The 23,305-nt window shown below is 47.4% G+C and overlaps 1 protein-coding gene across 4 annotated transcripts in view; it reads right to left on the bottom strand.

Annotated features, from left to right (window-relative positions):
- Nucleotides 1-425: 425 nt before the first annotated feature.
- Atp7b (ATPase copper transporting beta) overlaps nucleotides 426-23,305 on the bottom strand; it is an 80,864-nt gene continuing 57,984 nt past the window's right edge. For 2 of the 4 annotated variants that reach the window (XM_046454107.2, XM_046454105.2), the window contains 15 exons: nucleotides 22,393-22,567; nucleotides 20,563-20,796; nucleotides 19,784-19,875; nucleotides 15,782-15,909; nucleotides 15,518-15,672; nucleotides 15,197-15,331; nucleotides 11,818-12,012; nucleotides 9,753-9,935; nucleotides 8,416-8,584; nucleotides 6,958-7,101; nucleotides 5,452-5,594; nucleotides 4,017-4,220; nucleotides 3,820-3,937; nucleotides 3,159-3,261; nucleotides 426-2,640 (listed from right to left, as the gene is read on the bottom strand). In XM_046454107.2, coding sequence (XP_046310063.1) covers nucleotides 2,367-2,640; nucleotides 3,159-3,261; nucleotides 3,820-3,937; nucleotides 4,017-4,220; nucleotides 5,452-5,594; nucleotides 6,958-7,101; nucleotides 8,416-8,584; nucleotides 9,753-9,935; nucleotides 11,818-12,012; nucleotides 15,197-15,331; nucleotides 15,518-15,672; nucleotides 15,782-15,909; nucleotides 19,784-19,875; nucleotides 20,563-20,796; nucleotides 22,393-22,567 — 2,452 coding nt within the window. In that variant the 3' untranslated portion in view covers nucleotides 426-2,366. Of the gene's footprint in view, nucleotides 2,641-3,158; nucleotides 3,262-3,819; nucleotides 3,938-4,016; nucleotides 4,221-5,451; nucleotides 5,595-6,957; nucleotides 7,102-8,415; nucleotides 8,585-9,752; nucleotides 9,936-11,817; nucleotides 12,013-15,196; nucleotides 15,332-15,517; nucleotides 15,673-15,781; nucleotides 15,910-19,783; nucleotides 19,876-20,562; nucleotides 20,797-22,392; nucleotides 22,568-23,305 lie in introns of those variants that run through there. The other 2 variants (XM_046454106.2, XR_006853828.2) reach the window with 2 other exon arrangements.

Below are 23,305 nucleotides of genomic sequence, written 5' to 3'. Positions count from 1 at the left end.
TTTTTCTAAACACTCCCCACCCTACTCCTTCAGGACCAAGGGACCTAAATGAACCCCTCCTGAGTACAGTGTGCTTTGGAATGGCCTTTTGCTGGCAACGGTCCTAAAGCAGCGAAGTCCACATGAAGGAACAACCAGAGCTGCATCACCCCCTGAGGCTGCGACTCTAGCAGGGGCCACCTCTTGGAGCTCTCCCCACACATCACTGAGGCCAATGGCCTTCAGCCAGAAGGAGAGGGCTCAGACTAGAGCAGGGGAGGGCAGATCAACAGGGCATTGGCCACCCTCATGTCCCCAACTATTAAAATCCTTCCTTCTCTATCATGAGGTAGCAGGCCAAGTCGGCGCCTGGCTGATGTTCTCACCCCAGCCCGATCACCCCAGCCCAACCGGTTTCCCACGCACACAGCCAGCCACAGGAAGAGTTTTGGATGAACAAAATGAAACTTTATTCCCATATGGCATGCAAAGTTTTTGAAGTAGGCACTGTTACCTGACCAAAAAAGTTCCTGACACTTTGAACATCTAAAAGGTTATTTTCTGTACAATTATATAAATATTTTCATGTCTAAATATGAACAATGCTTACAGTCCTAGCAGTTTTAAAATTCAATACAATTAGATTCTTTAGAAAATGATTAGCCTAGTTTCAAAATAAGAAATATCCCCCAAGCAAGAATAAAAGGAGGATAAGATGGGGAGGGATCATGGAAGGGGTTAGCAGAGAAGGGGAGAAAGACTGCAAACAGTGAGAGCACAACAAAACCCAAACGTGGATTTTAGGAGATAAAATCCAACAAGACTACATTATATGCAAAAATTGAAAATAACCATCCAAAGTGAAGGTGGGATGACCTTGTGACCAACTGCATTCGAAGTTGATATAAATAATACATAACCTGGCAGATTTGCTTTTCCAGGAGCAAGGACCTTTTTCTACTTTGCTCTTATCAAATAAACTGACATTTAAGGTGGCAGGAGAATTAGAGAAGCCTTCAAAGTCAAAGACATTGTGTATATATTGGCTGTGTGAGCCTCAGCAAAATATTTAGCCTCTCTGAACCTGTTTCTTTGCCTGCAAAATGTGAAAAAATAACTAACTTGCTACTTTGTTGTTGAGGGGGTTAGAGATAACCTACAAAATGTACCAGCACTGCTCCTAGTAAATAAGTGATACTCAATAAATAACAGATTATTTTGTATGAGACCAGGCTTTCACCTTGGATAGTCTAATTCTGCCAGGCTGCTCCCAGGTGTCCTGTCAATCACCACTGACTTCAGAGCCTACACCTGGGCTCATCCCTGCCCCTCTGATGTCACACTATCACAAAGTACCACTGACAGGTAAAAGCAGACTTTCTCCTGGGGAGCTAAGGCTATCCTCCCTCTAGCGCCCACTCTGTGTGCAGAAGACTCCTGGAAAACTGCGCTCTCCTTTCATCGGGGGACAGGTGCCTCATAACACAGGGACACTAGTGACCTGAATGCTCTACTAGACCCTGTGAAGTGACAGGGAGGTTCCTGCACACATATGCCTCCCACAGGGCCTCTGTTTCAAGCACCAGAACCTGAGGCAGGGACATCAGGACACCCTGGGTCATCAGCACCTGGGCCCCACAGGAAGCTGAACTGGACTCCAGGTCAGTAGCACCATGCACAACTCTGCAGAAGCGACTCTTAGCAAGAAGCGGCTCTCCTGAGCATGATGAGGGATATAGCCAGCTCCTGGGCTGGGGTGTGGACTAGCAGATTGGCTGGATGTGGGCATCAGTCCTGCCTCAGATGATGGACAGGCACAACCCCAGTGTCAAGGATGCTAAGCACACATGAGGGCAGAAAAGGGAGAGATGGTGCTAGCAGGAAACAGTAGGCACATTGGAGGTAAACCATGGGCTCAGACGCATGGGCACCTGGACATCATCAAGAGGCCAGCTGCAAGTTTTATTGGCATTCCCTGGAGAGGTCCAGCTAGCTTTCTGGTCCTGATGATTTTGTTCCTCATTTCACAAGCAGGCACCCCGAATACTCCCAGCAGAGGCATGCGAGGAACACTGACTTCTCTCCTCTCTGGAGTCCCAGCAAGGTTCCCACAATGCCAGCATGGTGAGTCCAAGCTGCTTTGCCTGTGCCAGGAGGACCAGGCAGGGAGTCCAATCCAGGCTGCACCTGGGCCAGGCCGCGGGCTGCAGGGAGGGCTGATGGGAACATCCAGGAAATGGGAGTCCTCAAGGTGTGGGTGAGTTTTGCTTCAAGCTGCTGCAGCCTGCTGGGACTGTACCTGCTCCAGTGAACTGCAGAGAGTAGATGTGAATCTCCTTGGGGGGAACTGGGCCCTGGCCAGCCCTGGATCTGCCCACCTGGAGCCTTCAGATGTACTGTTCCTCATCCCTGTCATTCAGGAGCAGAGACCACTTGTCCCCACCATTGTCCATTGCGGTGCTGTGCCGAGACAGCCTGTCGGACGTCAGAGAGGACAGAGACACCTGGCTGACATAGCTGACCTGGTCCCACGGTGTGGCCCTGGGGGAGTCCCGTCTCCGGTCGTCCATGCCGACATGCACGCTGACCTGGGACGCGCTCAGAGGCTTCATGCGGCCATGGGCCTGAGCCTCGTACCTCTCCAGGTCAGGTTTCCTGTAGCTGGAAAGTAAGAATCCAAGAGCATATGCACCACTCTGCACATAAGTTCTGCTTTTCTCTTTGAAGCCTGGTGAAGGCTCTCATTCAAGTCTTTCAATTACACATGGTATCAAAACCTCATGGGTTTTAAAAGAAAAAGGACACTGAAGGCCTATGTTCAAAAAAAGTTCAATTGATTTAGAAACTTCCTATGCAAATACCAACAGGTAGACTGCTAATAACTTCAGTTAAGTAAATGCATGAATAAATAAATAAACTCCTTTTTAACAAGGATGAATAACACCACCAGGGATTTCATGCCTGCGTGAGACCCACAGAAACAGCCTGTGAGGAGAAGAGTACGTGACAACTGGGGAGAGGTAAATGACTTGCTCATGGTGCTGACAAATCACTACCCAATCCTGCTCAGGCTGCCCACTGTCACCCAGGAAGCATGCCAGCACCCCAACCTGCTGTGAGCGCACAGGGGTAAGGGCCTCCTAAGACTCTCCAGCAAGTGCTCCTGGCCCAGGACTCACCACTTGAGCTGCAGAGAAGAGAGCACCACAGACACTGAGGAGGCCGCCATGGCCGCCGAGCCCATCCAGGGTTGCAGCACAATGCCAACGGGCATGAAGACGCCTGCCGAGGAAAAGGCAGCACTCACTCTGCAGCCAGGGGGAGGCAGGACCCCACCCTCGGCCGCCCTGTGCAGCACCATCCTTGGGGTGCTCCGAAGACCCTGTGCCCACCGGCCTCTGAGGTGGGCAGTAGAACACTGGGCAGTAGGATGTGAGAGGACCTGGTCTCTTCCTCCTGCCCTTTCTAGAGCCATGCAGAAGTGACATCACCTGATATGGGGAGTGGGAACCGCAGCAATGGGGAGGAGCAGGCTGTTATTCGACTATAGGTCTTAATAGATGGTTCAGAAAACATGGTCACTGTAAATAGCCAGCCGAGCATCTTGACCAGCTCTTTACAGAAGACCAGAAAAGGAGCTTTGGGGTCCTCTGGGCAGTTTTTCTCACTTGTCTTTTGAGACACTAAGGCAGTAGCCAATACCAACTTTTCTACATGCATCCAGCCAGCCAGCCAGCAAGGGGGGCAACTCACTGAGCTCTGCAGAAGCCCGGCAGAGGACCCTTCTGGCTGCTGGAGGGGCTGAAGTTGACAGGGAAGGTGAACACCGTGCCTACCTACCTGCTGCGATGGGTATCCCAACCATGTTGTAAATCAACGCCAGCACCAGATTGACCCGGATCCGCCGGACAGTCCTCTTGGAGAGGTGAATGCTGGCCACCACATCCAGCAAGTCATTCTGTAAGGGAGGACGGTGCTGAGTACGGGGCCCTCCCTCCACCTCACCACCCCAGCAACCTGGACGCAGCCAAGCTTACTCTGATGAGGACGACATCAGCTGCCTCGATAGCCACATCCGTGCCACTCCCAATGGCTATGCCCACGTCGGCCTGAGCCAAGGCAGGGGAGTCATTCACCCCATCTCCCACCATGGCAACTTTCTTCCCTTCGTTCTGCAGCTCCTGGACCTTGGCCACCTTGTGAGAAGGTAGCACTTCTGCAAAAACTTTGTTGATACCAACCTAAAGGAAAGGAAATGGATACCCAATGCTAACAAAGCCTCTAGTCACCCTGGTCCCCTCCCCTCAGCCCCCAGGTCCAGTCATTCATGCCAATCAAACAACTTTTGAAGACTCAAGGTCACAGGACAAATAGACCCTCTGCTCCTATCCCTGGTTCAGGCCCCTACTGGTCTGCCCGTCATGGGCTTGGCTGTCTGCACACTTTCCAAACTATTTATCAGAGCAGCAAACATTGGTCATGTTCCTCTCTTGCTTCAGTCCCATTGATCCTACCCACTTCCTTGGATGCGGTCTAACCTCTCAGGAATCTGCCTTCCACAGTCCTCCTGGGTCTGGCCTCTACCTGCTGATCTGTAGCCAACACCACCCTCAAGAATGCACCATTCAGCTACTGTTCAGCTACAGATCACGGCGACACTCTGCGTCCCTTTGGGCAGGCTACCTGCTCTGTCCTGAGAAGTTCAGTTTTCCTCTCAACACCACCCACTGCAGTTCTTCATCTGACAGAAGCAACCCCTCCTCTGGGGAGCCACCCCCAGTCCGTCAGGACGGGGATAAGTTGCTCCTTGGTGACTCTCTCATGGGGTCCCTGCCCACTTCTACTGGATCCTTGAGCACTCAGCCGCAGTGTCAGGGTCCATCTTCCCTGTAGGACCATGAGCCTTTCGTTTCTCTTTGTAGCCCCAGTGCCTGGCACGGTGCCTGTCCATCACCCTCATGGTGCTTCCTAAGTAAGTGTTTTTAACCAGGAAAAGGGGGCAGATACTCATCAAGTCCACCGTTAGTAAGGAAGGCCACGCACCATCAGAAACAAGTCAGGAGAGGGGGGGAGAGTGGGGGTACAATTTCCAGGCATTCACCCTAGAGTCAGGCTGTGTAGGGATCAGTCTTCCAACAGTTGTTGCCCTCATGGCCCCAATGCAGAATCAAGGGCCCCTGGAGCACTGCCCAGGACTAAGTCATTCATCTGGGAACACACTCATGAGCTGAGCCAACAGAACATGCCCCAAACATAAAGGTTAGAGCATTTCTTTTGTACCCCCTGAGATCATGACTATTTGGGAAATGGTTAGAGAACATTGGGATCACTTCTCCAGGGATGCACAGAGCAGGAAAGAGCAGAAGCAAAACTGAGAACGTAGGTACTGGTGCTTACTTTTTCCCCTGCTTCTGTGAACTTAACACAGTTTACAGTTTTAAAGGGAAAGATGTCTCTGGCCTCCAGCCGTACCTGGGTGGCAATGGCTCTGGCTGTCTTCCGGTTGTCCCCTGTGATCAGAACCACATCTATACCCATGCTTTTCAGTGTGTGCACAGCCAGGGCAGCCTCTGGCTTGACAGCATCAGCGATGGCGATCATCCCACAGAGCACACCTGGAGCAGACCACCGTGATCAGCCACAGGGGGGGCTTGATGGCCCTCACGCAAGCAGGACATCAGGACGGGCTATGGGTCTCATCATATAATACTATACACAATAAACAAAACTCCAGACTGTGTACATAATATGAATTGGCTTCTGTTTTCTTTTTGTTTTAAATCATGTACAATTAAAGTCCGGAAGGGATATCAAGATGTTCATGATGGCTCCCTGAGGGGCAGGACTATCAGTAATTTCATTTGTTTCTTTACAGCTCTCTGAATTTTCCAGATTTTCCACAAGGTACATGAATTATTGCTTTACAAAGTACCTGTCCTATTATAAGAACTCAAAACATGTTTGCAATTAAAATAAAAGAAATATAGCAAATGTCACAATTGTTCCTTAAAGTGATAGACATCCAAACTAGTAGATCAGTCCTTCCTTTTTGTTTTTTCCTACAGAAATCATTTCTCAGAATTTTTTTTTTTTTTTTTTTTTTGGTTGGGAGGGTGAATCTTTAGACACAGAAGAAGCAGGAGAGTTCTGGGCTGAGAAGAGAATGGGTACAGAGTGAGAATGGGAACAGAGTGTATGGCAGAGCTGGCTCCTTACTTGTGTCCATTCTGGCTTGAGGAGCTGAGGGGACTGAGGGTTTATGAGGGAGAAAGAGGATGAGAGAGAAAGACATATTTGGCTGGAGTTTTCAGAATGTAGTATCCTAAGTTATTTATTTGCATGCAGTTTTACTATTATTCTCAGAAAATAAACGAACAAAGTGTAGGTTCTGATCTCCTCAAAGCATGTGGCCCAGGGTATAATCTGAGTGCTATGGCACACGGAGCCACCAGAAGCTCTGTGCACATCAACAGGTGTGGAGAGCTGTAGTGCACGGAGCATTTAAAGCATCTGCAGGATGCAGACCTTTGGGGCAGTGGATTTCTGTGCTGTCCGCAATGATGGGACAGAGGGGTGACTCTGCACTGCCAACTTGGACAGAAGCAAAGATGATGGCGAATAGTTTAAAATTCATGAGCAAGAAGGAAGATGCAAGAGGAGAGCTGGCTCCAAGTCAAGGTGGAGAAGGTGAGAGAGAAAGGGCTACAGGACTAGAAAGGAAGAAGGCAAGACAACGTTCTGGAAAACCCAACTGAAAACAGGGGGGAAATACTTATTTAAAAGAAAGAAAGAAAAAGAAAACAGGGAAGAGAGAGGAAAACAAGAAAAAAAAGAAAGAGAAAGATAAGAAGAGAAAGGGAAAGAGGGAGACAAAAGAAACAAAAAAGAAAAAAGAAAGGAAGGTTGGAAGCGGGAGGCCTCGGTTTGCCTGGACTGCATTCTCGAGGGAGTGGAAGGAAGGCTCTGGGAAAGCGATACCGTCAATGGCCACCAGGATGGCGGTCTGTCCCTTCATTTCATGATCTGTCATAGCATCACTAACGTCGCTGGAGATGGTTAAGCCATTGCGCCTCATCCATTCGCGGTTTCCGATCAGCACCGAGAAGGTCTGGGGAGCTGCATCTGTGCAAGAGAGACTGGTTATTCCTTCAGTCTAGCTTCACCATGAGCTAGAACAGCAGAACAGCTGTTGAACCATCCTAAAAACCAACTTGGTAGGTGTCCCACCATCTGTAAAGGACCAGAGGAAGAGTACACCTAGTGTGTAGGCCATGGGGGATGCATTACCACGGCGCATTGGCAGAAGGAGCTATATGTGTGGAAACGCTGTGAAGGTGAACCTCATGGAATGTCCTCAGCTGCCTTTAGAGGCATCTGTTGATTATTTTTCTGCAGAGATGAGAGGCAATTGGGTATTTTCCAGAACAAGGCACGTGCTGACCACATTCATTACTGTTTGGTTTGGATGATCCACAGGGAATCAACAAATCATCAGCTAAGTGTTTCCATGATTGTTTAAAAACTATGCCACAGCCAAGCAGTTCTTTCACTGTCACATCTAACAGTGTGTGCTAAGTAAGGTGCCATTGCTCTGCCCCTCTCTTGATGCTTTAATGAAAAGGTCACCCCAGGGCTTATGTTGCTAGAAGGTGGCAGGTGGCTTCTAACATCTAACCAAGATTACACTGTCAACACATGTAGGAAAAAGAAAAAGACATGGATTTTGGGGGTTTGGGTGTTATCTATACTCTTAAGGTGCCAGTTGGCAAGTTGTCCTGAGACAGGGACAGCCAGCAGCCACTCTAAGCAGCATCCATTCTTGGCTTGGGCAGATCATTTCTATCACTTCCCTGACTTTCAATCAGCTCTGTAAATACTACATAACCCATCACAGTTCACCTATATGGGAAGGAAACAGGAAGAACAAAAGTAGGTCTCATCTGAGAAGCAAGATCCATCTGGACTAAGAAAGAGGAGACTCAAAATACTAGATCAGCAAAGCAATCCTCTATGAATCTAAGTCAATACTATTTTAGCCTACCACATGCATCAAAATTTAGATGCAACAAAGCATGCAAGAGAGAGATTGCAGGGCTTGGTTTGTGGCTCACTAGTAGAGCACTTGCCTTGCATGTGGGAGGTACTGGGTTCGATTCTCAGCACCACATAAAAATAGAATAAATAAAATAAAGGTCCATCAACAACTAAAAAAAAATATTGAGAGACAGAGAGAGAGAGAGAGAGAGAGAGAGAGAGAGATATTGGTTGCAGGCCTTCAGGTATGGGGTACCCAGCTATAAGCCACCTGTCTCCATGGCAGGGAAATCCTGGCAGGCAGGCTGGTCACAGGGATCCCTGTGGTTTGACCCACCTCCACTTTGACCTAGTAGGACCAGCTATGGACAGATCCAGCAGAAGAGACAAAGGCCAGGATACCTTTTCCCATAGGAATGCTGCCAACCTCCTTTGGGTGTCCGGCCCATTGGCTCTGGGGGTGCTCACTGTGGGCCAGGATGCCCTCCACATTGCTGACTTTGCAGCCGATTCCACAGCCTGGCACCGCCTGGAAGTCCATGCAGTATCCCAAGGACTCTGTTCCAAGTTCCTGTGAAGGTAGTGTGGGAGTGGGGAACCAGAACACAGGGAGGGCAGGACAGAGGCGAGGGAGAAGGCAGAGTAAGGTAGGAGGGATGGGAAGTAGAATTGAAAGCAAAGGTCAGGAAACTGACTCTTAGCTCAGCAATCACTTTTCTCTCATCTGACAGCTTAACACAGTTACTGAACTGAACCACGTTAAACAGCCTAACCCCTGCCTGGGCAGATGCCTCACCACGGTGCATAGTCTGCAGACCAGAAGAAGGGAAGGCAACTAGCATCGACACCTACAAGTAAAGAAAAGTTCTTGTATGTTGCAAATAACTTAATGAGAACAATGCAGTAAGTAAGAGTGGGGAGCAAAGCTATTGTGAGGCTATCGAGAGAGAAGCTCCCATGGATGGACCCTGGAGAGGAGATCGTGAGCTGGCAGGGGAGGAATGAGCAGACCAGTAGGTGAAGGACAGCTGAGGGCAACGTCCTCCCCCGGCCGCAGAGGGTGGAGGCAAATGGCGGTGTGCTGACCCCTACAAAAGACAGAGCATAACAGAAGCTTCCAGAAGATGTTCTGTCCAGGAAGAGCGGGCAGCCTTTTCTGAAGCCATCTGTACCACATGTCTATGTTTCTGATAACAGTATTGGCTCAGGCCATTTAAAAACTGTCAACACAACATTTGGCACATTCTACTGCTTCCGTGTTCAACTGAAAACAGAAAACAAAACAGGACTTTCCCTGAGGAGAGGAGGAGTGCAATGCCTCTCTGTGAAGTGTGTCAAGAATCCTCAGGGCTGTGGCTCCCCTCTGCTGGCCCCTCTGCTCCTGCCCTCCCTGCAACATCCTACTGTGCTGCATGTCCCCTCACCAAGCCTCATGGAGGCCAGCGTTCTAGGCAGCGTTCTAGGCCAGCCTACCATCCTCTCCCACCCCAGATTCGGGCTCTCGGTGGGCAGAGGGCACTTCCTCATGGGTTTTGTTCTGAGCTCAGTGCCAAATAGATGCTCAGCTGACCACTGTGACGTGGAACTGCTTCTGTGGTGATCTGAGGCTGTGAGGGGCTGACCGTGAGCCCACCTACCCCAGGCAAAGGCCTCTTCCAGGGCAGCAGGGAGGGCGGCTTGTGGTTAAGGAGGAGGATGGGACCTGGAGGAGGGCTGCAGCCAGGCTGGGCTCTACATACCTCTTTACAGTATTTGGTGACTGCCACACCCAAGGGGTGCTCGCTGCTGGCCTCTGCAGTGCCCACCACAGCCAGAACCTTCCTAAGGGGAAGTGTAGCCACGTCTGTGAGCAGCAGAAACCGCATGACTCTGGGGACCCCATAGGTAATGGTACCAGTTTTGTCAAACATCACGGTCTTGATCTGCCAAAAAAAAAAAAAAAAACCAAAACACATCTCAGTGACGCAAGGTGGATAGGAGGGGCTTTTACAGTCCATACTGTCTCCAGACAGAGCTTTAGCCACTTTCCCTAGGCAGGTAACTTCTTAACCTGACGGTCTGTGGGCAACCCCTGAGCTCAACAACTGCAAACAAACTGATTTCCACCTGCCCGGTCAGAACATCCCCACTGTGGCTGAGCCTTGACCAGATAAAGCTGGACACTCCCTGGCCATGCAAGAGATGGTATGGCACAGTCTCCAGAACTTTTTCTTGTGTCACCTCAGGAGTCTAGCCTCAGAGAGTCCTCTGTCCCCTATTATCCGTCCAGCCCAGCCACTGTTTTCTTCTGCCACCAAAGTGCAAGAGCCTACATAGAATAAAGTCCTCAGGCTCTGAGTTCCAGACAGGAAGAGATAGATATGTGGCTAAAATAACTGGTAACTATAGAGCCAGCCATAAACCCATCTCATGAGGTCAATGGTAGCTTTGTCCCAGTCCCCATGTGTCCGGGTTTAGTCTGCAACAGTCACTCTGGGGCACCCTTCCATGGCAAGAGCCTGAGCCCTCATTTCTCAGAGATCAGACACTGGACTGATGCTTCCCCACACCCTATTCAAGGTAGCATGTTGCTCTGCTCAGACAGTGCCCCAAGACACAGCCTTCCCTGGCCAGCAGGCAACACTCTGCATTTGAATTCCACTGCTGAGCGACAGCTCTTCCTTCAACACTAGCAGCTGATCTCCAAAGATCCCTGCCTCTCAGTCCGTCCAGTGCTCTTCAGGCAGAACATCCTTTCCAACGTGTAACCTAGTTGCCCACAGAGGTGCGTCCTACCCCTAAAGTTCAGAATTCAAATCTTCCAGACCTCTCTGATCTAGTCTCTCCCTTGACAGCCTCATCCATACACACACATTCATATTCTTTCTTTCTCTGACTTTCTTTTAGCTGATCACTTATTTATTCAGCAATTAACCTCTGAAGGCTTTCAATATGCCAGGTTCCAGGCTAGACGCCGGGGATACAATGGTGAGGAAAAGTTCAGTCCCTGATCTTAAGGAGCCGGGCTTCCCCAGGACCTTTCCACCAGCTGTGCTCACTGCTGGAACATTCTCCCCGCCCTCTGTTGACTCTTGCTCAACTATCAGGTCTCAGATGTACCTTTGCCAGCCACCTTCACCATGCCTTATCCCTGAGTGTCCCCAAGGCACTGGCAGTTGCGTGATACTCAGCATTTGTTATCTGCTTATTTGGCATCTGTCTTCCCCACTACACTGCAAGCTCCTGGAAGCTGGGAACCATGACCATCCCCAGAACCCAGCATAGGCCCCTACACTGTAAAAATGCTCAGCAAACACCAGATAAATAAATGAAAGCGTGAAAGGTCAGGGCCTGGCATGTGGGACACAAGAAGACTCTTTGTTCACACTGTTGCTCACTGTTCCAACCCCATGTCACAGGTCTCTTCCACTAATCCCATGATATGAGCCAGTAATTTTCTTCTGTAGCATGATGATTTGCATATAATCCTGGCTCTGTCACTTGATAGCTGCAGAGACAAGTTGCCTAACCTCCTCCTGCTGCAGTTTTCTCATCTGTAAAATGGGAATAAGTACCTACCACCAAGAGCTGCTGAGGACATGAAATCAATGAAACTCAGGACATGAAAGCATTTGATCTTGTCAGCTGCCGCTGTCTCAATGCTGTTGCACCTGCCAGTGTGGCTTCCTACCCTATTTAATTGGCATTGTGGCCCTCAGGTTGCTCTCAGTTTTTTCTCTTATATAAAATAGTAAACAGACACCATTTTCATTAGGATTTAAAAAAAAAAAAAAAGCCAGAGGGGAGAGGCTGGCGAGGACCTACCTTGTGCGCCATCTCCAGAGGCTTGCCTCCCTTGATGAGGATGCCGTGCTGTGCGGCCACCCCGGTGCCCACCATGACCGCCGTGGGCGTGGCCAGTCCCAGGGAGCAGGGGCAGGCAATGCACAGCACGGTGATGGACGTCTGGAAGGCAAACCGGATGATCACCTCCGTCTGGGAGATGTGCTTGTTGGGGTTCTGAAGAGGAAAGAGACAGTAGCTGAGAGCCAGCGAGGAATCTCCTGGGATTCTCGTCACATACGAGTGTCTCAGTGGGGTGGCGGAGCTGGTTTAGGAAACAAACACATTCTGTGCTGCTCAGTGAGAGTTCTCACTGCTCCACATCCCAGCTCCTGACTCGATTCCAGAGGCTTCCTTGGAGAGGCAGTACAGCAGCAGAGAGTCACAGAAGATTCCATGATGGGGACAGAGTGCAGACTTGGGATACAGACCACATAGCTCACCTGGGGATGGCAGGACCTCACATCCCAGGAGTATGAGATGGGACTAGCAGGTTAGGACACATTCAGGTGATGGAGGGCATTGGGGGCTGTGGGGGTGGACCTGGTAATGCTAACTTTGCCTCTCTGCTGCCTCAGTTTCCACTCACATTGGAGAAGATCCTATTCAGCTCACAGGTTGTTTTAAGGACTGAATAAGGCAGTGTACATATAAACACAATGCATACATACACATAATACAATAATGGGCATAGGAGAGGCATGTAAGAAGTTATGACTCTTACATCGTTATAATTTTTATCATTATTATTATGAAAACTTTAAAAATGATTGGTCTCCAAAGAATTGATTCTAAGAGGATAATCATACAAATGGGAAAAGTTACAAGTATATTTATCACTGTGCCTGGTTTTGTTTTTGTAATGGCAAAAAAAAAAAAAAAAAGCCTGGAAACAATGAATAGGAGATTAGCTGATTAGATTGTGGGCATAATGGGGTACCAGGCAATTGTTGGAATGATGATAAATACCTACATCTACTGACATGGAAAGATACCAGTAACAGCAGAATTTTAAAAGCAAGTACAAAAAGATAAGTGCTGCAGTTTTATTCATGGAAAAATTCCTGCCTATAGTGGGCATAGCCTTTTTCGATAATACTGGAAAAATGTTCACCCAAGGGCAAAAAACAGTCACCTAGAGGTATGGAATGTGGAGCCAAATGGGATTTCTTGACTTTAAATGCGATTGGGGATGTCTCATCTAGTGGTTTCTTTGTAAACCCCAAACAAATAAATATGGGTCTATTTTGCAGATGTGTTGATACAAACTGCCATTATCGTTTATACCCTGAGATCTTGAATTATCTTGATTTATTTTTTCAAAATGCCTGGTAGCTATGGAGTATAACAAAGAGATAATACATTCACTTAATTACAGTGAAAAACACATTTTCTACATCAAGGATACAAACCACAATCTCTTTACCTTCCATCTATACTTTATTCTTTGATTTTAAAAGATAGGACTCTAAAATAAGGTAATTATGAGGGGCATTTAATTTTTATAGCAATGGTTGTATTTAGGTAGAGATTCGCACTAAGTTATGATGTGATTTTTAAAGAGAGAAAGATGATGCAATTTCTCTTTCTTTCTTTCTTTCTTTCTTCCTTCCTTTCTTTCTTTCTTTCTGTACTGGGGATTGAATCCAGGGGTGTTTAACCACTGAGCTACATCCCCAGCCCGTTCTATTTTGTATTTTGAGACAGGGTCTAAGTTGCTGGGGGTCTTGCTAGATTTCCCAGTCTGGCCTTGAACTTGCCTCCTGCCTCAGCCTCCCAAGTTGCTGGAATTACTAGCATGCACTAGTATACATGACACATGATGTGATTTTTTTTTTTTTTTGTAAACCCAGTAATTCTTGTCAAAGTAACACTTGGCATTCTGGTGACATGGATAGACTTCTGGGGATTTGCATGATCCCTTCCCTACAGTGATGTTTGTGCGGCAGAGTGATGAGAGAATTTTAAAGGAACATGCAGTACCTCATTTGCCAGCATCCTCCCTGATTTTGCAGATAAAAAAAAAAAAAAAACAACAACAAAAAAGCCAAAGTGAGATAGAAAAGCACGGAACAGCAGAAAGCCACATATTCCAACTTGTTTAAGACTGAGTCTTCCCACGGCCACATGCCAATGAGCTATTTCCCCCCCAGCAAAAGCAGAAGTTTTTGGCAATCAGGTATGTAAGCAGCCACTGCCAAATTCTAGAAATACATCCACAGATTACTCTTAAAATCACTGAGGTCTCCTTAGATGTCAGAAAGTGTTTAACTTGGACTTTTTCAAATTTAAGATAGGGAATTTGAGGGGAAAAATGACATTTTAGTAAATGACATGTACCCTAAGAATATCTGATATACCTTCAACTATGGGCAGAAAGTTTTAAAAAGACAAAAAAATGTATTCCATATTTTTAGCTTCTTACTCTTCATCTCTAAGGTAAAATAAGCTTTGGACTGGTTAGGTATGAGATAAGGTAAAGCATTGTTCCACCTACTGGGCAGTTAGCCAATACTGCTCTATGGGTCACGAGATATATATATATATCTTTGTAGCAGGGGCCTGTCCTCAGTCTTACACAATAGTGAGCAGCATTCTGGGTTTGTGCACAGACGTAAGTAGCATCCACCTCCAAGTGACATCTACCTCATTCACAAAAACAAAAAATGTGTCCAGATACTACCAGATGTCCCTGAAAAATCACTGATATACGTAGTTTAGTTTCTCAAGCAGATAAGGGTTTTGAGGAATGGATAGCATTTTTCACATTGCTTTTTTTAAGTTCAATAAAACAATATTTCCTAAGGCAGCCTTTTTCACCCACATTTTTAAAATTAAAAATGCTTACTCTATTGCCTCACATACAAAGTTAAATAAATATTTGTTGTTAAAAAGCTCTGCTCATGTTGGTATATAAAACCTTTCAATAATACAGGAAAATATCATCGCTTGAAAAAGTGGGAGACTGAAGATGGTATCCATGGATGTAGATGGCAAAAAAATGTATTTTTCTTGAAATCTATTCAATGCTATTATCATGCCATCTAAATTACAAAGTGACCTATCGTAAGACTTAATACCTCAAAACTAAGAATTGAACAATTCTGCATACTGTAATGCTTTAAGCAGCATAACCGAGAGCTATCTGTGAGTGGAAAGCAAACAGCCTCTGAAATAAAAACCTACAGCAGTACAGTGGCTGACTTTTTCCTACCCTGATTTAGATTTTGCTGTCAATAAGTGAAGGAAGCAAATAAGTAAATGATTAAAGCCCAGTGAATCTAAGACATGAAAGATTAGGAATAATGGCAGTGATTGTTTGAAACGCAACAACCCATACTGCCCAAAGCATTCAACTTACAGGAAAGTATTTCTGAACAACACCAAAATCGATAAAACCGATTATAATCCATACCACCAACGTCAAGGTTGAAATGATGATGATAAATGGGACAAAATATCCACTAAATCGGTCAGCCAGTTGCTGAATGGGAGCCTGTGAAAAGAACATGGAGACCATGGGAAACTGCAGCCTAGGAAGGCACAAGACACCATGAGCACGGTAAGGACTAAGACCCCCAGCTCCTCTTGGCCTGTGTTTACTCATGAGTCACCACTCAATTTACTGATTCTATGGGCCTCTCGAGCTAACGTTATGCCATGTTTTAAGTTTCTTCATTACCTTTGACATCTGAGCCTCTTCCACCAATTTTACAATTTGAGCTAAGGTGGTGTCGTTGCCCACATGGGTGGCTTTAATGAGCACAGAGCCATGTGCATTGATAGACCCGGCGATCACAATGCTCCCAGGTTTCTTAGTGACAGGCATGGCTTCTCCTAGAGGTGGGAGAAGAAATAACCATCACTCCCTCAGTCCCATTCCACATCACGTGGCTGGCAAACACTGTGACGCCCGCCCGAGGGAACATGAAACATGCCACCTAACCTGTGATAAGGGACTCGTCAGCCATGGTATTGCCTTCCAGGACCTTCCCATCCACTGGGAATTTTCCCCCGGGGACAACCTTGATGATATCACTCCGCTGCACCAGCTCCATGGGCACTTGCTCCTCTCTGCAACAGATGCCACTCAGGTCACACACAGTCACACACATTCTTGGTCTGTCACCAGGTCAGATGCGAGACCAACCACTGGACCAGTCAGTTTATACAGCTGGCCCTCTGCATCTCAGGGTTCTGTATCCATAGATTCAACCAACTTCTCATCAAAAATATTCAGGGGAAATAAAACTTTGTGAACATGTACAGACTTTTTTCTTGTCATTATTCCCCAAACAATACAGTATAACAATTATTTACGTAGTATTTACGCTCTGAATTAGGATCATGAATAGTCTAGAGAGGACTTAAAGTATAAAAGAGAACACATAATATGCAAATATAACTCCACTGACTTAGGAAGGGGCTTGAACATGGGCAGATTTTGGCATCTGAGGGGATCCTGGAACCAGTTCCCCACAGGGAGCCAGGGATGACTACACTTGCTTCATACTGAGCAGCAGATGGGGCTGCGCTCAAGAGCAGCAGGTGTCGCTGTCACACTGAGCAACACAGATTTCACCTAAGACATGGGGAATCACTAAAAGACTTCCCACCATGGAGCGATACAACCAGACTTGTGCCTTCAGAAAGCTCACTGGTTTGAATGTGGAAAAATATTTTGAAGAAGGCAAAGCTAGAAGCAGGTGGCTAATGAGGGGACTGCTGCAGCACTTTGGGGGAGAGTCCGTGGTTGCCTGGACAAGTGTGCTGGCCATGGCGGGGCCAGGGATTGATAGCCCTGAAGATGGAGGAGCAAGAACCAAGAGGCCAGATGTGCAGATGAAGGAAGGAAAGGGGCCACAGAGGCAGCCAGACTCTGCCCTGGGACTGTGTGGTGGCCCCAGAGAAAAGGAAGCATCTGGAGGGGAGGGAAGGATGGTAGGCTGGGCTTGAGCCCTTGTGAGCTGTGCAGGGGAAAGTTCCACCCAGCAGCTGGGTCCTAGGGTCCACACGGCTGGGGTTTGGGGAGGTGATCTTTCCCAGTGACATCTGTAACGCAGTTAAGATGTCAAGGACAGTGAAGAAGGTCCAGAAAGGAGACCAAGCAGCAACAGGGCAGCAAGGGAAGGTCCAGAGAGTCATACGTGTAAATGCCCCATCACACAGATCTGGGGTAGAGAGGAAGGGCAGGTATAGCTGCCACAGGGATGGAGGGAAGGAGAGGCCCAAGCCTTGTTGAAAGGAGCCAACCAAAAAGAAACTCCAGTAGTCTTCAGGAGGCACCAAGGAACCATTCTTCTAAGCAGGGACCCAGAGGTGGGAGGCCCCTGCAGGAGGCAGAGGGGATGCAATACCTGGCACCCACCATGCGTCACATTACAGCATGGTCAGCTCCTCAGGAGAGGCCTGGACTGTTGCAATCCAAGTGACAGAGGGAGGAGCTATGGCCCTGGGAGACTAGGGTGCAACCATGGGCCTGCAGCAACCTGTGAGGAGGGCAGATGGGCATGGCCTCCCCAGAACTGCGCAATAGCAGTGTTAATGAATGTGACCAGAGCACGTAGCCCATTCTGGGCAAAGTCAGAATGAACTCTGATCTTCTGACTCCCAGCTTAAAAACTGGTACCACCCCAGTGTGATGGCAGTAGTCAGGCCCACAGGATCACCATCTTTAGAAAAGAACTGAGTTATGGCAAGTATAGCCCATGCTCCTTCGGCCTCTCAGCTGGCTCGCACCTCCTGGCAAAGATGTTCAGATCATTGGAGCTGCTACAGTGGGGGCCGGGCCGTCAGCAGCACTTCAGACTGCAAGAAGAGGCTAGAGGCTGGGTGGTGGCAAGGTGAGTCCCAAGAAATGGAGCTGTGGCCGACTTTGTTCACACACGAACACTTTACTCCTCAGAAACTCTCACACCATAAATTTATAAGAGAAAAGAAAGACATCAAAGTGTGTGAGACCGTAGAGCCACCAAGGTGGCCAAGAGTGTGGGAGCCCAGCAGTACCAAATGCTTATCCCACAGAATCCCCTCAACTGGGGGACAGGGTGGCGTGGTAGCCAGTAAGGTAGCTCTGTGCCTCCGGGGGCCTGATCCCAGCTCTGCCATGTGCCTGCCGGTGGACTCTGGGCAACTTACTTCACTTCGCTGAACTTTAGATTCTCCCTTGTGAAAATAGGGATAATGACTGTACCTGCCTGACAGGAGGGTCACGGGGATTAATTTGTGTTAATTAGATAATTAGTGCTGAACAGCATATCTGGTATATAGTATGGAACCAAATCTCAGCTGTTATTATTATAATTATGATGCATAATTAAAAGCCAGCATCCGGGGCTGGGGGCATGGTTGAGTGTAAGCTTAGGGTGTGCAAGGCCTGAGGTTTGATCCCAAGCAACCCCACCCCCCCATTTCCCCAAAAGCCAGTATCCAGAACAAAACTGGCACTGCTGGGCTTCAGTCAGCCTGCACCCCGCGATGTCTCTCTCATCAGCTCTTCCACCCCAAAGGCTCACCAAGGGCTGCTCTGCACCAGCCCAAAAAGCCTGTCAAGCAGCAGAGGCCCTGTCTGAGTCCCCAGTGGTCAGTCATTACAGGCACAGCTATGGCCACTGGCCTTGGCAACAGGAGGATGTGTGGGAAGTGCATAGTGGGGAGAGGGATACAGAGCTTGTCTGTCTTAACAAGGAAGACTCTGGAGTGAGTCAGCCCAGATAGAAAGAATCAGCAAAGATGGAGATACCAGAGACCACAAAGAAAAGTGGCAGGAAGAAGCTCCTAAGCTGAGACTGAAGGAGAGTCCCCTCTCTGTCCACTGAGACGGGGTGCCATGGCGAAGGCCAGTTTGCAGGGTGAAAGGCAGGGAACTGCCAGGCTGTCTGTGGAATGCCTGTGTCTTCAGCAATCAGAAGTGAGATCACAGGCTAAAGGGAAGGGAGGGGCCCCAGCAATGTGAAGAAGGCCTATAACAACCACTGCCCAGAATATATAAAAGAGGCCAACCAAGGAGACAGAAGCCTTAATTTGTGCTGGGCATGGTGGCACACGCCTGTAATCCCAGCAGCTTGGGAAGCTAAGGCAGGAGGAACGTGAGTTCAAAGCTGGCCTCAGCAACTTAGTGAAGCCCAAAGCAACTTAGCAAGACCTTGTCTCCAAATAAAATATAAAAAACGAGCTAGGGATGTGGCTCAGTGGTTAAGCACCCCTGGGTTCAATCCCTGGTACCTAAATAAATAAATACCTTAATTTGTAAACATTTCCATATTATTAAGTGCTCTAAGAATTGAAATGTGGAAATGTTATGAACAGCCTAGATTATATCCTAATCTTTACCACTTAATTCCTATGTAATCCTGGGCCAGCTGTGTAGCCTCTATGAACCTCAGTTTCTCATCTATAAAATAAGAGTAATAACAGTCCCTTCATCATAAGGTTTGCTTTTATTCCTCAAGGGATGGGGCTAGGTTAAATATAAAGAGGTTAGAATAGTGTATAGCAAACAATAAATTTTATAGAAGTTTCCAGCAACGATGACAATAATTATTTTTAACATCAGGCAACCTTACAAGGAAGATAGATACCACTCCCATATCATTCTTTGGCAAGATGAAGCCTTTCTCTCACTGCTTATCTCAATCCTCCAGATCTTGCAAGGAAGACAGAGTTCACATTCCATGTTGTCTGTGAAGTATCCCTGTCAACCTTTAACCTTCCTCTTCTAATTTCTGGAATACAAATAGTCTATGCCTCTCATTTGCCACCGAAGACACAAACACCACCTCCAACTCTTGCTGGTTCTTTACTTCAATGCCTTGTTCACATAATGGGTTGAGAGTGTCCCTACCCACCCTCCAGGGTCTTGTGCAGGGCCACCACACGATGGGTGATGGCTGTGTAATATACAGGTGACATAAACGGATCATGAGCTCTACTGGTGAACCTAACTCACCTGATGATTAAGTTATCCTCGCCCAGGGTCACCACTGTGGCTTCTGTGGCTTGGAGAGACATGAGTTTGGCAAGAGCTTCTGAGGTTTTGCTCTAGGAAATAACCAGAGTGTAAAATGAGAGCTATGTTAACTGCCCAAACCCAGACTGACATTCAAAGCTGGTGCACTAGGCAGTCACAGAAAGGGGCTCCCCTAACGTGGGCATACCATGCATAGGCCAGGGGGGATGGGTGGTGCTCAGGCAGCCACATGTTTTCGCCCCCCTGAGTGCGCAACACTTATGCCACGACTGTAGTTCTAGGAACTCCATTTCAGGTTCAAAACGATATCAGTCTGCCCTGCGGCCATTTTCTTTTCAGTTCCAACTAATTTCTTTCATGAACTGAGTCCCACTTTTTTATGGGGGCCATTACAATGCTAGGTTCAAAGCAAGATGTTAAAAATGACAAGACCTCAGAGTGGAAGTATGGATTTCTAACTAATAAACTGTCTACTCGGGCGCTGAGAGACCACGTGGGCCCTGACCTGAAGTTCAGTGTTCTTTCCATTACACAATACGCCTGAACAAAGGTTTTAATAATTAACCAGATTAGCTGGGATTTCAGAAGTAGCAACCAATTTGAAGATTAGTGACCGCAGCACCTAATTATATGGTGGTTTCAGATTTCAGCCTTTTCCTGTGTGTAATTAGCAATTCTCAACCCTGCATTCAGATGGATACAGATCTGTGTTACTGAAGGACTAATTCTTTCCTTAACTAGAAGCTACATATATCTACCTTTGCCACGTGTTCCAGCCACCGCCCTAGGGCAATGAACACAAAGAGCATGGGGGGCGTGTCGAAGAAGGTCACAGGGCTCTTCTCAGCCTTCTCAGCAATTGCGACCACCAGGATGACGATGGAGTAGGCATAGGCGATGCTCGTGGCCAGTACGATGAGCACGTCCATGTTGGCCGACTTGTGTCGCAGAGATTTGTAGGCCTGGACGTAGAAGTACCACCCACCGAGGAACTGGAAGACAAGGAGAGCAAAGGCTGCTGACAGCCAGCAGAGAGCACCCTGCGCAGCCGGAGCCTGGAGCCCCTCAGGATGGCAAATATGCGAGGTGGTGTGTGCACAAACCTGACATCCCTCATCCTCAGTGACTGACATTTTTGAAATATACTTTTTGATTCAGGCTACAGAAATGGATGATCAAAGTGTGTGAAACCTTTATAAATGTCCATCCACAGGAGAATGGTAAAAATGGTTCATTGATCCTGTGGAGAGAGCTAAGCAATCTCTAGAGAGAAAGTGGTATATCTGCAAACCACTGGCGTAGAAGATGTCCGGGAAACATGGGTAAGTGAAAAGACAGTACACAAGAGAGTATCACATATGATCCCATCTCTGTTATAAGCCTGTGTCTGTGTTATGTGAACATGTACACACACACACACAGACACTCAAATGCGTGTTTTCTCTACACAGATGATATCTGGGAAGGTACATGTCAACTCCTAATGATACTCCTAATGATCCTAAAGGTGAAGTAGTATCTTCCCCTTTGCTTCTGATACCTCAACATGGCCCGAGTTGACAACAATACAATAAGTTTAAGTTACATTTGCTATTAAAAAGAAACTATTAAAAAGTAAATTCAGCCTACAGATGCCTGTAAATAGTCCTAAACATTCCAATATTAACTTAGGAGTTCAGTTTTATACTCCAAAATATATGCGTAGAGAGTACACTTCCCACCAAAAAATGGATCACCACCATAAGTGGATGTTCCATGAAGCCAGCTTCTGTTGAATTACAATTTGCTCATAGATAAGAAACACATCTTTACTTTGCATGATAGAATGTTTAAGAGGGTCATGAGCTCTGGGGGCTTCAGGCTGCTGCTTCTAATGACACAGGTAAATTAAGCTAAAGAGGAAGCAAACCAGGGACACATGGGGTCACCAATCTTGCTATGGAGGAGACTGCTGTTCTAGGGAGGTTTCAATCACCTGCAATCAATGTGAAACTTACAGTGAAACTGAGCCACTCACAGTTCTCCACATCAAAAAGCCCTGCCCCTCCTGGCTAGTCATAAGATGGAAATAAAAGCAGTAAACAACTGGAGGCAGGGCAGGCAAGACTAATAGTACAGCTTTGGGGCTATGTTCTCAGCTTCTGGGCCTATGTTCTCAGCTTCTGGGCCTCAGTTGCTGCACCTATAAACTGGAGGTCATATATCAGTTGTGTGAAGGCAGTGTTAGGCCTAAACATCTCCCAAATCTCCTTGCAGTGATGTTTAGACCTTTAGATTATCCCACAGATGGCTGGGTCAGGGAGAGACTCCCAGGCCCCACCTCCTGCCCAATCCTGTTCCCTGGTGCATCACTAGAAGTTGGGCGTGCACCTTTTTGTATCTTATCTGTGTGGAGAAAACACACACCTATGTGTATGTGTATGTACATGTTCACATAATACAGACACAGACTGTTAATGGGAGTGTGGGATCATATGAGACACACTGAAACCAAGCTAAAGGGTTGTGTAGAGCCTAAGTAGGCAGAGCATCCCTGGGGCACACACACTCATGGGGAGCAGAGGTTTGCTTGGCTTTCTAATACGCACCTGGACAAAGGTACACAAGATGAAGAAGATGAGGTTTAGGATGGACAGCCCTGGAATGATATTGTGGTCCAGGACCATCACTTCTTGGGAGTCCTTGCTGGGGATCAACATGTAGATCATTATACCCATGACCGGGATGCCAAACACCAGGCTGCACAGGAAAGACTTCTTCCACCTGGAAGCCACACAGCAACACAGACACATTAGACAACATTTATCACTTGGATGATGGGCTGGTCCCACCTGAGGACTTGGTTTAAGATGTGCCTTTGTCTCATGGCTGGGACAGAGCACCAAGGTCAATCTAAAGGCCTAAATATTGCTGCAAGGACTTCTGGGAGATGTTTAAGCCCAGTCTTGCCTTCATATAACCAATAAAAGACCGCTAATTTATAGGTGCAGCAACTGAGGCCCAGAAACTGAGAATTTAGCCCCAAAGAGGCTAAGGGCCTCCGTCTATGGCTAGCTATAATTCTTTTTTTAAAATGCAATCTTATATAAATTCCCAAAGAAGGAGGCAGGGGAAAACCCCCAGGCAGAAGCAGTGTATTATATAAGCTCGCTTACACATGCAACTTTTAAACAACTATTTAAAATAAAGTCACTGAGAACAGTAAGGCTGTCTTGAATGCAAAAGTCTGAAATTGGGAGTCACAAATGACAGCTGTGGTTTCTTGTTATCTGTGACATAAGTGAAAATTCCAACCAAGCAGGCTGGAACCTTAATTTAAGGCACTTCTACATCAAGGCACCTTAAGCAGGGCCTGCAAACCACCAGCCTGTGAGACCCAAGTCCTGTGCACTCAGCTGCTGCCCAAGGCCCTGGAGAGTCCAAGTCTGCTTGCTTTCCAGATGCCTCACTGCCCCAGGGATGCCAACAGGACCAAACCACATGCCTCCCTGCTGGCCCCTA

Source organism: Marmota monax, unplaced genomic scaffold (genome assembly GCF_021218885.2).
Source record: "Marmota monax isolate L192 unplaced genomic scaffold, Marmota_monax_Labrador192_F-V1.1 WCK01_AAM20220418_F8-fsc00011, whole genome shotgun sequence".
Taxonomy (NCBI): Eukaryota; Metazoa; Chordata; class Mammalia; order Rodentia; family Sciuridae; genus Marmota; species Marmota monax.
The sequence above is the reverse complement of the archived record's forward strand: the minus strand, read 5'-3'. Positions and strand labels throughout refer to the sequence as shown.